Source organism: Thunnus thynnus, chromosome 9, assembly GCF_963924715.1.
Source record: "Thunnus thynnus chromosome 9, fThuThy2.1, whole genome shotgun sequence".
Lineage (NCBI taxonomy): Eukaryota > Metazoa > Chordata > Actinopteri > Scombriformes > Scombridae > Thunnus > Thunnus thynnus.
Window position 1 is genome coordinate 9,937,382 of NC_089525.1, and position 14,082 is coordinate 9,951,463.

The following is a 14,082-nucleotide window of genomic DNA, read 5'->3' on the forward strand; positions in this document are numbered from 1 at the left end:
ACCAGAAGCACTGCGCTGACATTGAATAGAGGTAATAAGTTACATTTATGGTTAATATTAATATGTGCACACATCAAAGTGCAAAATCATCCTACGCGCTTTGTAACCGTTACTTATAAAGTAAGTTTAAGTCGTAGATAGCCCGAATAAACGGTTACTCATTAATAATAATAATAATAAAAAAGTTCGACAGCCCTTTCCTAACGGGACGTCCCTTCCTTGTAACGACCTACGTCGACGGCTGATCTAAATTTCCTCTCCACTGAGACATATGACCAGAGTCTCATTGGGTAGGCGGTTTTCCGCATGGAAAGTGTTGTTTTATGTGTTGCCCGTGCAACCAGCGTACAGCTCAACCTATAAAGACGCGCACTGAAGATGGCCTTTCTCTCCAGCTTAGAAGACACGTCAAACTCTTCAATAATAAATGAGCACGGTCGGTTGGATACTGCGGACACCTGTGCGTGCTCTACAACTGCTGAGCTCAGTGAGGCAGTGTCAGTATCCTTGGGTTTGGATTCGGTGTCTTCTCCTCTCAACAGCATGAACCAGTGCTCCAGCGGCGCCTTGGCAGACTGCGACCAAACATGTGGGAATAGTTCCCAAGGAGTACTGGAGTTAGGGGCGGCTGTAAATATGAACTCACAAGGCAGAAACTTAGGAGAAGACGACTTTGGAGAAGTATGCTATCACGACATACAGCAGGTGAGCTGTATGGATCTGCTCAGATCGGGCGAAATGGACAGCGCGCACAGTATAACGCGCGACCCGGTGATATCCAGGTATGTCTGCAAGGAATCAAACTTATTTATGAATCCTTCGGCTGAGCTGTCCGCGCCCTCTCAAGTGGACGAGCTTTTATCTTTGAAACCAAATTCTGCTTACTCTGTAAATCCAAACCTATACAGAGATAGCCTGGGTGTGTGGTGCGCAAACGAGCGCGCATTGAGCGGGCGATCCGAACCAGCGAGAGACGGATCAGGTGCACATAATTTGTGTAAATATGGTAATTGCGGTCAAGCCTCTCTTGGATCCAGGCAGGACTGCCACTGTGTCTGGTACAGCAAGGGCGATCAAGGTGGTAAAGGTGGCATGAGAACAGCAATGGCACAAGGGTATGGCCAAGTGGAAAGTTACCAAAGTGCAATTTCTCACGGGCAGGCCACTTGCTCCACTATCAAGTCCGAACCTTCAGCGTGGATGGACTGCACGAATCGGAGTTTCAGGTAAATAACATTATAACAATAATATGTTTTGACTTGCTTTTCTTTTTCTTAGGCGTCATGTCATTCTTTCCTATCGCTCATGCAGTCTTACAATCTGTTGTCAGAAACAAAAGGACAAATTTGGCGTGAACGGCGTGTCTAGTGACTACGCTTTTATCTGCCGCGCTGTACAGTTGGTCTTAATGAGTGTGCCATTGTTGGATTTGTTCCTTTTCTTTCAAGGGGAGTGTCATGAATCCGAGGCGCACTATAAGTCTTACACTTAATTACTTGATATTTCTGGAGAGCATCGTATTCCATATGGCAGCACAAATAAATCAATTAACATGATTATTATATATTGTTATTTTCCACAACTTGCACTTACATGTTGTAGAATCATACTGTGTTCAGAGGCAACGTGCGTGTCAGTATTAAATCATTTGTGCCCTAAAGACATCATGTGCTCTTCTTGGCCTTGGCCAAGTTGTATTTCAGCATGCAGCTAGACTGAATCAATGTTCAACCTTTCCCTCACTTTCCAGAGCTGCCCTTATTTGTGCTGCGACTAACCAAGCAAACATACTAGTGTATATAGCAGTGTGACTATAAACAAGAGATACAGCACCTGTTGCTGATCCTGCGCTCAGAGTGGAAGAAAATGCTCCACTTTTTGATTCCAAAGTTAAAGACTTAAAAGGCTACAGTTTTTAATCACTGTTTTGCCTGCCTGTCAATGAGATGACACGATAGCCAATCATGAGACGGGGTAATCTCCCCTTATAATTGGATTGGAAAGGTAATTAGTTCCCTAAATGTCATAACAGAGAGGCTGACTCTCTTTGAGGTCACACCTTGTGACCTAAATCTGATGTTAATGCGCTTAAGTTTTTAGTTGTATTGTAGCTGCCTAAGATGAAAATGTTTGTGAACTGTGCCCTCTGCAACCAGATGGATACCCAGTATTTATTAAACCCTTTAAAAGCAGCACTCTCATATTCATTTGTTTGTGTGTGTGTGTGTGTGTGTGTGTGTGCGTGCGTGTGTGTCCAGGCATGAGGATTTGTTTCCGAGTGTGTACCTGTCAGACAGGAGAGTGTGTCAGGTGTGTGGCGACGATGCTTCAGGTTGTCACTATGGAGCATTGACCTGTGGGAGCTGCAAAGTATTCTTCAAAAGGGCTGCTGCAGGTGGGTGTGACACACACAAACACACATACAATTACTTGTCTGCTGATTTAATTTATTACACCCACTCACTCACTCATGCAGGCAGGGGACAGTGACCTGAGATTATGAGGGTGAGCTATTTGTTGTCAGTAAACACCCACATATCGTTGCTATGAGTGGAACACTAGGCATTGTTGAACTAGCACCTTCATCCCACAGAACTTTTGTTTACCACCAGGTAAGCAGAACCACCTGTGCGCCAGCCGGAATGACTGCACCATCGACAAGCTGAGGCGGAAAAACTGCGCCTCGTGTCGCTTAAAGAGGTGCTTCATGTCAGGAATGAGCCTTAAAGGTGAGGAACTGGATATATGAGCAGAATAAGAGACAGAGAAAAGAGAAGTATATGTGGTGTGCATTTGGAGAATTGGGATGGGATGGTCAGATGTGTTATTATGGATCCCACTGTTTTTCTTGGCAAGACACGGCTTACTCTGCCTCTGATTGGCTTACTCTGGTGTTCTTACCCTAACCCTAATCAATCTCACTCCTCATACCTTAACCTAACCAACCTAACCAATAAAAACAACAAGTACTAGCCAATCAGAGGTGTGTTTTGCCAAGAAAAGCAGTGGGATCCATAATAACGCTGGTCAGATACCTGAAATGCATTGGATCAAATTAAATGTTTCAGTTGAAATACAGTGTAACAAATGCATTTCAGAAAAGGCCAAAACTGCATTTGTGTTCACCCAGTGGTCAATGATCAAGAACTTTCCAACATGTTTATGGTGAGGAACAGCTCCATAGCTGATAGCCATTTAAATACAGCCCCATTTACAGTCTTCCATCTCAATTCTTTTCTTGATTTTTCCAGCCATGTTTTGTGTTATAAATCAGACAAAACAACTTGAAATGGAATTATCTTGTCTCCTTTTTTTTAAATCCTTTTTCCTTCTACTTGTCTGTGGTGGATTCTAGGTCGCAGGCTGAAGGGAGCAGGACAGACAAGGAACGTAGAGGAGGAACAACCTTCAGCTCCCTGGGGTCCTGGAGAAAGAGGAGAGAGGCCAGGGAAGAAAGATGTAATCTTGGAGCCTGGAAGTGCAGTTGCCAGGACTCAAGGCGGTGAGGATTTGTGTGACATGAACTCAAGTTTTATTATGATAACTCAATATTGAGCATGCTTTGTGATTAAATATTTCCTTTTTTTCATTGTTTTGTTCTATTCTCCTGGGATCGTTGGTCTGTTTATAATTTTCAAATATTCTAAGCAGCGTCCCAGGCCTTGGCTCTGGGCATTCCCCCTACCGTGCGCTCCTGCCTATCCCTGCTCAGTGTACTGCAGACCATTGAGCCAGCTTTGGTCAATGCTGGACATGATCCTGCCCAGCCTGACAGCTCTGACTCTTTACTAACCAGCCTCAATGAGCTGGGGGAAAGACAGCTGGTGACCGTAGTGCGCTGGGCCAAGGCAATCCCAGGTAAACTGTGTAAAACATCAATAAACTATTCTATGCTAGGTGTTTGTGCCAATGCTAAGTGCACTAAATTGCTAATGTTGCTTTGTTTTAAGGTTCAGTGAAATGCTAGACAAACCATTTCCTATTCAACAAAATCATGCCAAGTTAAACACTGCAAGGTCAGATTTGTCAACATTATTGAGCAAGAGAGTGGATGAGATTGCGGAAGGCAGATCACACGGCATCACTTGTGTAACTTGTGTGAGTTCACTGTAATTTAGAAAGGCTTTAAGACTATCAGGAAGTATCAAATATCTACCAGCATTGGGCAAGGCCTCAACTCAGGCAATCAAGATGCTGCTCACCAGATAACACTCCCTGCTGGAGTTTTAAGCCAGTTAAACCAACCCTATGTAGTGTTAACCAGCCTGTTCAAATATTAACCACTAGAGGGGGATATGTTCTTATTTAAGCCTAGAATGGCAGGCTGAAAATGGCCAGCATTGTATCCATACTGTGCTTTTTCGCTGTTATTACAATGAAGTTTTCACTTTTTTTTATTGACTGTTGAATAAGTGTTTTAATCATCATTTTACACAAGCAGAGGTTTGATGAAAATAAGTGTTGTTAACAGGTTTCCGTGACCTGCATGTGGATGATCAGATGACAGTGATTCAGTTGTCATGGATGGGGGTGATGGTGTTCGCTTTGGGCTGGAGATCCTACACCCTTACTAACAGCTCCATGCTCTACTTTGCTCCAGACCTGGTCTTCAATGAGTAAGTCATGAAAAACCATTCACTTCACCCAGAATAGTTCTGTAGAGAGTTAACACTTAGACCGAAGTGTTTGAAAGTTTGTTAAACCTGGTGCAGTCTCTTCATCAAACAAAGAAAGTTTCTTCGGCCCTAAACAGCTGTAATAATCATTGTGACAGTGGATTTGTTGGAATATCATGAGAATTCACCTGTCATCACGATCGGAAAGAAAAGCACAGTGGAATACGAGCTTCAGAGGAAGACAAAAAACACACAATGAACGTCGTCTTTTTTAAGGCGAGACAGTAAACAAGTCTGTTCTGTTCTTACCACTTCCTTTGCATCTCATATATATACGTGGCCGCAGAGGGATCACCTCAGATGATTTATTCTGTTTCATCTTTACGAAAACCATCATCAGTCCCCGAGAACAGCGACAGCATGGAGTCGTTTCCTTTTTTTCCACTTCGTCGAGTTTTGATGCGCACCGCAACCTCCTCCAACCTCTATCAAAATGTTTCTGACACTCCAACTCCTGTCTTCTGTCTTTTTTCTGTACTTTTAAAAACTTAACACAGAGTTTGTGAAGCGAGTGACTGTACATGATGTACATAAATCAGCGACTCTTATCCATAGATTGTCTTCCGTGTTGAAGGAGGATGCTGCTCAGAATGCTAAAGCTCAACCACGGGTCCTTAGAGCAGCTTTCACTTGGCTGGTGTTTCGTGCAACATTAGCAAAACACTCATTGTGTCTACATTAGACCTCTGTCACTCTATTGGGCTGCCTCTGACCTGCATGGTAATGGATACGCCTGCCCTTGTTGCTGACCCTCATTTTTCTCTGCCTCTCTGTCGTTCTTTTTCCATTATCCATCTCACTCATTTTTCTCACCTCTGCTGCTTTTTCCTCTTTTTCCTTCGCTCTCGTTTTCGCTGCTATTAATTGTCTTCCTCCTTCTATATTTCTATCTGTCTGACCCTCTCTTCGCTCTTCACTTCTCCTTTTGTCACACCTTGTGCTCCTTCTCCTCCTCTCATGCTCTTTTTGTCCCTTACTCATAGCCAGCGGATGCAAGTCTCCAGTATGTATGAACACTGTGTGCGGATGAAGCTGCTGTCCCAGCAGTTCTGCATGCTGAAGGTCACCCAAGAGGAGTTCCTATGCATGAAGGCCCTGGTCCTCTTCAGCATCAGTGAGTTCCCTGGGACCATGTCTCAAGTAGTATGTTGAAAATGTCAACTCAGCGATTGAAATATGACTACAGCAGAGTACGACCATGCTTCAGAAAATTGATGGAATGGATAGAGTCTGTGAGAGTTATTGTTGTGTTCTGGCTTTGTGGTCACAGTGCCAATGGAGGGCCTGAAGAGCCAGCGTTGTTTTGATGAACTGCGGACCTCCTACATCAAGGAGCTGGACCGCTTGGCCAGCCACTGCGGAGAGACCACCCGTACACAGAGACTGTTTCAGCTCACACAGCTGCTGGACTACCTCCAATCGGTATTACACACAACTCCACTTCACATATGAAAACACACCATACTGTGACTCTGAACTAGTGCATAGATGTCATTTTAGTTAGTGTCACAGACGTGCTTGAGCGGGAAATAGTGTAGATCAAAGTACACATAAACACTGTACTTGGCAGTGTTGAGTTATCATTAAGTAACTATCACTAACTAACTAGGCTACATCAAAGATGTCATGGCCTCAATGGAGTCTATCAGTCAATACATTTAAATTTTAAGCAGCGGTTTACTGTCCTTCAGTTACATACAGACTCAATTTGTCATATTAATGTATTATATTTCCATCCTTTACAACCATAATCCCCCCACATTTTTCTCAGCCCTAACAACCCAGGGCACAGCTCCAGTTCGAAATCTCCTGCCATCAACCAAAGTTCAACACATACCAAAGGTTCATATGACTCCTGTTTTAACTCCCCTATACTGGTTGCCTATCGCGAGGGAAGGAAATAGAGCCACCCTCTGGTGGCAGAGACGTTGCTACATCAAAAATAGCTGGAACGGAGGAATTATAATAAACAAGGACACACATTCTCAGTTATTCAAAGTACTGCATTCAGTACAGAGTGCAAACAGCAGTTTGAGTCTGAGACACGCAACGGCAGCTGCAGTATCGATCTGCAGATGTTGACACACTGATATGCAACATCATGCTGGCAAGGAAAGTTATAGCCTCTGTAGTCTTGACACTTTTTCATTTTTTTATAGCTGCTGTTTCTGTGTATAGTATTTCTGTGTGGTTATAAATTTTACAGTCAAAACCTGCAAAAGTTTTACTAAGTGTATTTAAGCTGTTCAGTATGTTTGTGTGTTCTCTGTCCTTCCTGGTTACTTTGAAAAGGGAAGAAAAGGAGCTTTAACCAGATCTTATTTCTCCAGATGGGATCCAAAGCAAATTACAGCAATAGAATAAAATTATAGGTTGACTATGTTCTGTCTCTGAATATTCAAACTATAAAATTGGGTCTTCTTGAAATTATTTACACATTAAACACTTTTTTTTATTGTTAGAACGATTAGCTGTGGATAGTTGACTATTTCTGGATACTAGAGACTATTTAATATCCACTGGAGGATAGTGTGACACAATTATGTTTCACAATGTCATCCATTTTTATAACTTGCTCTTCATTTTGTAGCCTCCTGCTTCTGGCCAACATGTAGTCAAGATAAATATAGTCTATAAAACCTGAAAGGGAGCATGCTTCTTTTTTATTGACACAGCATATAAACATATTTGACTATCCTGTGAGCTTTCTGTTTTCAGGAAAAGATTCATCGTAGCTGATTATATCTGCACAGTTAAAACAAATACATAAAACTTTTTCCAGTGATTTATGTAGCTATATATTTGTTAAAACCAAAACTATACTAATGCTGATTTTAAAACCTTTGAAAAAAAAGTAATAAAAAAAATAAAAAGATTGACTAATGGAGATATGCATGAATATTCTTGGTTAGGCTGCAACCACTAGAGGGTAAATATCAACAGTTCCTCTGTAACTCTTCTTAACAATTGGTAAGAGCATTTAGATGTCAAAGTGAAAACTCCTGGTGTCACGTCACTGATTGGGGCCATAAGATTAACATGCTGGAAAGTTTCCTCCCACAGAGAGCAGAGCAGCATCAATTTCAGACTTGTGTCTTCCACTGTTGATTTACCCTTAAAGGCTCAGCTTTGTCTGTGTCCCACTCACATCTTAGATCTTTTAATGCCTTATGAGCCGGAGGGCAGCCAGAGATTGTCTGGCAGGGCCCTTTAGGCAGAAGAACAGAGTTGATCAAGACTTTGCAGTTCAGGGCCGTTTGGATTTACCCTGCCTGTGGAGCTTAAACCATCACAATGAGTGTCATCTTTTTTAAAATCACCTCTTAAAGCTTGTGTCAAAAGACAGGTTTCGGTATCATTTGTTATTTCCTATTTTATACTCAGGCTTTGTTCTCTTTCATTGCCGCACGAAGGTAAGTGAATCATCTTTGTCATTAATAATCTCTGCATGATCTCCGCCTCTCCTTTCTTTTTCTCTTTATCACAGATTGTGAGGAAGTTACACCAGTTCACCTACGATCTGTTCATCGAAGCGCAGTCCCTGCAGACGCGTGTAAACTTTCCAGAGATGATCTCGGAGATTGTAAGCGTTCACGTGCCCAAGATCCTCTCAGGCATGGTCAAGCCCATCCTTTTCCATGATACAGTCTAGAGAGGAGCTTCTGTGATTATCCAGTATGTGACTCGGGCTCCGGCACCCTGTCCTTCGAGGTGGAAGGTGAAAGAAGTATAAGCCTATCTTTAGCTGCAGGTGACAGTGGGGCACACTGAGGCTATGAAAGAATACTAACTAAAGGGAATATAACACACTGTTCCAGTCTATTGTAATCTTATTAGTCTGTTCTTCTTACTGCCTGCTCTCTGTATCACACACACGATCAAATGATTAAAACACTTTTTAGCATGCATTCCTCCCCATGACCTCATGAATGTCCAACCACCTGGCATGTAGACTCAATATTTCATTTCAAGAGGTAAGACAGTAGCAGATTTTTTTTTTTTTTGCAGAGTTCACATCACCATAGCTTATCTATGTGCAGTAGTATGACTTTTGGATTAGCTCTTTTTACAATGAATGTTATTGTGTGCACCTGAGATGAACAAAGTTGTTGATTGACAGTTAATAAGCTGTTGTGGCATGCATGCTAAGAAGTGACGCCGTCTCGCCTGAAGGCATATATAAACATTTTCAGAAAACTGTTCTCATCCATAGAGATAAATGGCCGACTAATTGTCAAAGGTCGATTAATTAAACACGCTTTTAACCTTCAGCTGCATTCATGCAAATTTCACATGTATATTTATGCATATTGTGATGTTACTGGTCACACTACAACAATGCAATCACAAGAAAATAACAGCATAGAACGCACAGAAGACCCCACTGACTTAATTGATTTGCACTATGAGTGGGGTTTTTTTTGTTTGCTTGTTTTTGAATGTCATACATTATTGAAGAACAATTTTTTCCAGAGTGGACATTTCACACTGTTGTAACTTTTCTACTGTTGTACTTTCTTAAAATGTTCTTAGCAAGTGCTTTGTAGTGAATCATCATGTAGTCATTGTAGCTTCTGAAAGATTTTGCTGAATCTTTAAAGGTCAGGCCAAGAATTTGCTCATTTGTGGCAACATTTACAACTTAATGTGTAATAAAACTGAAGCATGAGTGTGTTTGTTTGTTAATAACAAGGGCAGAGTGAAAGAAAAGCACAGCGATACATTATAGCACAAGGTGTGGTCCCTTTTGAGTGAATGCAAATGGTGATACAGTCATGTTCCTGTTTTTCCTCTGTCTGATAGATTCATTTCAGTCTGTGTTGCAGTCAAGTGGATAGACAGGCTTTGAAAAGCCTCAGACAGACAAGTCTTTTTCTGCCACTGCATTACTTACCCCTCAGGATTATCCCAGTCTCCACCCAACCAGGTAATAGGTCACAGCAGGAAACCAGAACATATCAGAGCTGGTCGTAGGATGAGACCTGACTGATTTATTTCATCTATTTATCCAGTAAGAAACAGCAATGTCTACTGAGCTGACATTTAAAACTGCAGCCTTTGTTTTAATACCATCTAGTGGCTGCTGCTGAACCTGCATCAGATAAATGAAGCTCAGCAACAGTGTAGTATGACATCTGTTGGATCCATTGACATTTGCTTCGTAATGTAATTGGACACGGATTCACTCAATGTTTGAACGGGGTTGCCGTTAAATAGTCAGGTTCATGAGAGGGGCGGTCAGTATAAGGGTTCAAGTAAATAAAAAGTACATTTGAATGAATCAAAAGCATAATTTAGGGTTGAATTTGATATGATTTGGAAGTAAGAGTAATAATGTAAACTACATCAGGTTTTTATTTTACCCACAAGAGTTTAGATATGAGTGAATATATATTTTTTGCAATACTTACAAATGTCTGTTGTGCTATAGAGAGAATTACACAACTTCGAGAGTTGGTTTATTTTAGTTACATGGTGCATTTAAAAGGCCATACTGTAAAAAGCAGTCTGTCTGGGTAACCTCTCTTTAAGTCCCATTTCCTGAACAACCTCTTTCAACAAGTATTTGTCCCTCTCATAAATGAATTGGAGCTGAACGAAGTTGGGATTGAAAGACATGCTGAAATATCACTTATTTCTAAATATATTCCCCGCTGCACATGCCCCTGTGGCTTCCCTTAAAAGGAATGGCGTCTTGTAGGTTTGCAATGATCAAAAATGTATGTGTTGATGTCGACATTTGAACTTAGTTTAGATTCCATTTGATTTCTGTGTTTCTCCGAGTCTGCCGTGCATCAATATTACATGCCTACTCTAGCAGAAGAGGGATTTTTCCTGTCGGGTAATGACAACCACAGAAAGCACAAACATGTTGGCCGCAAACAACAAACGTTTAAACTATTTCCTTATGTGTAGATTGAGCAGAGATTAGCAGAAGGAAAAAGTTTCGACTTTATAATTCACTTTAAACGTGAGAGGATGACAAAAGAAAACATTGTGCAACTTGAACATGAAATAGATGTGATAAAAGAGAAATGATAATGCTTAAGTAACTGAACACCCACAATACTGTGCTCACGAGGAAATGTCTTTGGCACAGAGTACAATACTTCTTGCAGGACCTTACATAAAACTTAAGTAATAATGTCTTTAACACCAGGTTACACTTACAGTGACCGGAAAAAAAAATTAGATTGTAAAGGTGGTAAGATGACACCCCTGAATGGGTTGTTTCGGTGGCCTATCTAATGGAGGGCGATTCCTACCCAAGTACCAGTCCATTAACAACCAATTAACTTCCTATTAATATTTTACCAGACAGGGCCTCTCATCCTGACGTGTTTTAAGGAGCTTTTCCCAGGAGTGTTTGAACATGAGCAGCTTTTAGCGCAGCATAAAGAGGCCTGTGTAATGGGCTGGAGGAGGAGGAGTGGCAACCTGATAGCACTGAGAGTAGAGGAGGGAGAGAGGAGAGGAGACAGACTTCTGCAGCTGGCCGGCCCCGCGCCGAGCCAAGCCTGTGCCGGGCCAAACAGACAGCGTTAGGAAAGCCATGATTTTTATGGCTGCGCCACGAGATCAGACATGAATAACGACCTTGTACCGTGTGTTGAGCGTAATTGGGTTTTGATACATAAAGATGTGACTGATGTGTTTTCTCTTGTTTACTCAGAATTATGGCTGAACAGCAGTTTTGCCTCAGGGACTTGGGAATGTTTGAGTTTATCATAGTCTTAAACAGGAATATCTGCTGTGTTGGGGAGTTGTACTAAACTAGCTGTGTGTGCGTCAGGATGGTTTGGGTGGACATTTAAAACTAGCCCGGGAAACTCCCTGAATTTAGAGAAAAAGAGGAAGAGAGAGAGAGAAAGGGAGGGAAGCAGAAAGAAAGAGAGAGGGAGGCCATTATGACTATAGCCTCAGGCAACTCCCAACGGATAAGGCATTTGTCTTCACTTGAAAGTATGATTTATTTTTCCACCAGTCAGAAGGGTTATGTTTGTCACCGCACACTGAAAGGACTTTTGGAAATAGCAGCAGAAGCAGAAATGGAAAAAAAAAAGAATATGTACTGGTTTTTTAATGCAGTCTTCATGTTTTCTCAAAGACTTCCCTCCTATGGTTACCTTGTTTGAGATCACTTTCGGTCTTCATTAACTTTAGTTAATCATACGTTGTCTAAACCTTTGCATCTAATTTATCAGCATGTGTGTGTTGATGATTAAGAGAAAGAGGGACTGTGGGAGGGGGGGAGGGGGGGGAGATGTGGTTGTATCAGGTTCCTTCCACTGGGTGTAGATGTGGTCTTAGATTTCTCTCTGGGCTGCTGATTAACTGTGTGTGTGTGTGCAAGTGTGTGTGTGTGTGTGTGCTGGGAGTGCACTGAGGAGGAGAGGAACTTCAGCTTTAATTTCCCCCAGCTCCAGATATTACACCCCCGCGCTCTCTGTTTTTATTGGAACAGAGACCAAAAAACACCAAGTGTTTATGATGCATTAAAACATGGTGGGGAACTCGAGTGTGGAATTGTAAATCTATACGTTTGGCTCTGTCTCTCCAAAGGAGAATTAATTCTTTTATAGAGGATTTGGTGTGTTTTATGAAGACTGATGATTGTATCGCGCCATGAAATCATGTTTATCATCTTGATGTGGAGGACAGAGGCTAAAGAAAAATTCTCTGTCAAGGGGAAAGAGAGGAAAAATGGAGGCAGGACTTTAGGGTAGAAAAAAAAATGTGCAGAGGGGCACATGGGAGGTAGGAGGAGTCATTGAGTTTTGGGTTGAAGCACAGAAGGAAGGAATTATTCTACATTACCCTAATGACCATTTGAACAAACGGATGGGTGAGGAGACCACATTACATTCTATTAACTCCGCTTTTGTTGTCAGTGAACTGTTAATGATGTACAAAGGGAGCTCTGCACTGCTCTCCTGGACAATGCATGCTCTGTGCTCCTAATTATTCTCAAGAAAGTGCCGGCAGCCTTTATACCTGGAGACACAGCTCTAATTAGAGTAAATATTCTTCTGGTATAACACCGGTATTGCCTCACCAATCCAACAGCGATTAGCTCTGTGTTTTTCCGCAGGCTGCTTATGCATTCCCAGTCCTCTCTGTCTCTCCTTCTGTTTTTCAGTCTTGATCATTGCCTTCGCCTCTTCCTCACTCTTTTCTTCTTTGCACTCAATTTACTTCCTCTCCTCTCCTTGCTTCTCTCCCTCATTCCTCTCCCCCCCCTTTTTTTTTTTTGCACTAGCAGCAAAGCACCACTAGCTGTGACTGAATCCCAGTGTCTGCCCATGCTCCAGCCATCTCCTAGTTCATTATATCTGTACACAGTGTCCATGCCCTCCGCCCCTCGTAGCCCCAGCGTCCCAGCCTAACGCAATGTGACAGCGCCGCCACAGCCCTCATTTACAGCCATCACAGGACAGATTTCCCCCTCCAAGGCTCCCCGTCTGCAGCCTGATAGATGGCACCCCTGCTTTTCCTGCGCGTGCATGTGAGCGTGTTGTTATTTTGTGTGTGTGCGTGTGTGTGTGCGCTTTCCCGTGCATTTGCGTTCCCCCATTCATCTATGTCCGCATGTGTGTGAGTGTGTGTCCCAGTGCTGGAGCAGGCCTAAGTTTGAATGGCGATGTTTCCTCTGTCAGTAGTGATCTCTAAAACAATGTATTATGATATCACAGGGTTTTGTTTCCTCTCGCTCACTGTGTGTTTTTATAATTTCAATGCACTCACTGCATTCATTGTTCAGATGTTCTGCTTGTGCTCTCAGAGCGCTGCTTAGTTTTTAAGTGCATAGGTTGTGTAAGGCCTTCCATTTCTGTGGCGTTCTTATTGCAGCACCCTTGGGGCAGGCACATCTTTAGTTCGGGAAACGCTGCAGCACACTTCGGCTATGGTACACACAATTTCTCCTCTCCTCTCCGCTCCTCTCCTCACTTCTAAATATTATCTTTGTAGTTGTAGCCTCCAGCATCGGTTCTGTGTCGTACTGGGAAGGTCAAAACAGACACACGCACATACACACCACACACACACACTCATAGATTTCATATATCTCTATCAGCCCTCAGAGGATCAGATTGTTTTACGGGAAATCATGTCATGGGTCAAATGATTGAATTATTAATGGAAGTGCGGTGCAATAACAATCGGCCCTTGTCTGTTGAGATTCCAACGCGATATTCTCTCAGCCTAACTTGATACTACCATGTTACAATCCAAATCCAATAATGCCGACTCGGCAAAAGAATGTTCCCCCCTTCTATTGTTTCATCAGTCGAAGAGCATCTCTAGTCTGTTGCCTTCACAGCGGAGAGTATTACTGAGTCTGTAGAACCATATCGACTGCCGCCACATTTCCGAGGACAAGGCAATACGTTTTCGTCAAAACAGT

At 42.4% G+C, this 14,082-nt stretch overlaps 1 protein-coding gene across 2 annotated transcripts; it reads left to right on the forward strand.

The window, feature by feature from the left end:
* The first annotated feature begins 3 nt into the window (after nucleotides 1-3).
* On the forward strand, nucleotides 4-9,345 carry LOC137189092 (progesterone receptor-like). 2 transcript variants are annotated; one of them, XM_067598754.1, is made up of 9 exons: nucleotides 4-1,226; nucleotides 2,259-2,395; nucleotides 2,613-2,729; nucleotides 3,356-3,502; nucleotides 3,649-3,858; nucleotides 4,472-4,616; nucleotides 5,660-5,790; nucleotides 5,947-6,098; nucleotides 8,164-9,345. In XM_067598754.1, the coding sequence occupies exons 1-9, from the start codon at nucleotides 379-381 to the stop codon at nucleotides 8,326-8,328; spliced, it is 2,052 nt and encodes a 683-aa protein (XP_067454855.1). In that variant the 5' UTR covers nucleotides 4-378; the 3' UTR covers nucleotides 8,329-9,345. The 2 variants fall into 2 exon arrangements, with proteins under 2 accessions (XP_067454855.1, XP_067454856.1); XM_067598755.1 differs by having other exon boundaries at nucleotides 6-1,226; nucleotides 3,652-3,858.
* The last annotated feature ends 4,737 nt before the right edge of the window (nucleotides 9,346-14,082 follow it).

What these genes read in the sequence shown, in the direction of transcription:
- LOC137189092 (XM_067598754.1), top strand. Translation starts at nt 379, where the DNA reads ATGGCCTTTCTCTCCAGCTTAGAAGACACGTCAAACTCTTCAATAATA. An exon ending in AGTTGCCAGGACTCAAGGCG is followed by an intron (nt 3,503 to 3,648) that starts GTGAGGATTTGT and finishes AAATATTCTAAG; the next exon opens with CAGCGTCCCAGGCCTTGGCT. An exon ending in CCTGGTCCTCTTCAGCATCA is followed by an intron (nt 5,791 to 5,946) that starts GTGAGTTCCCTG and finishes TTGTGGTCACAG; the next exon opens with TGCCAATGGAGGGCCTGAAG.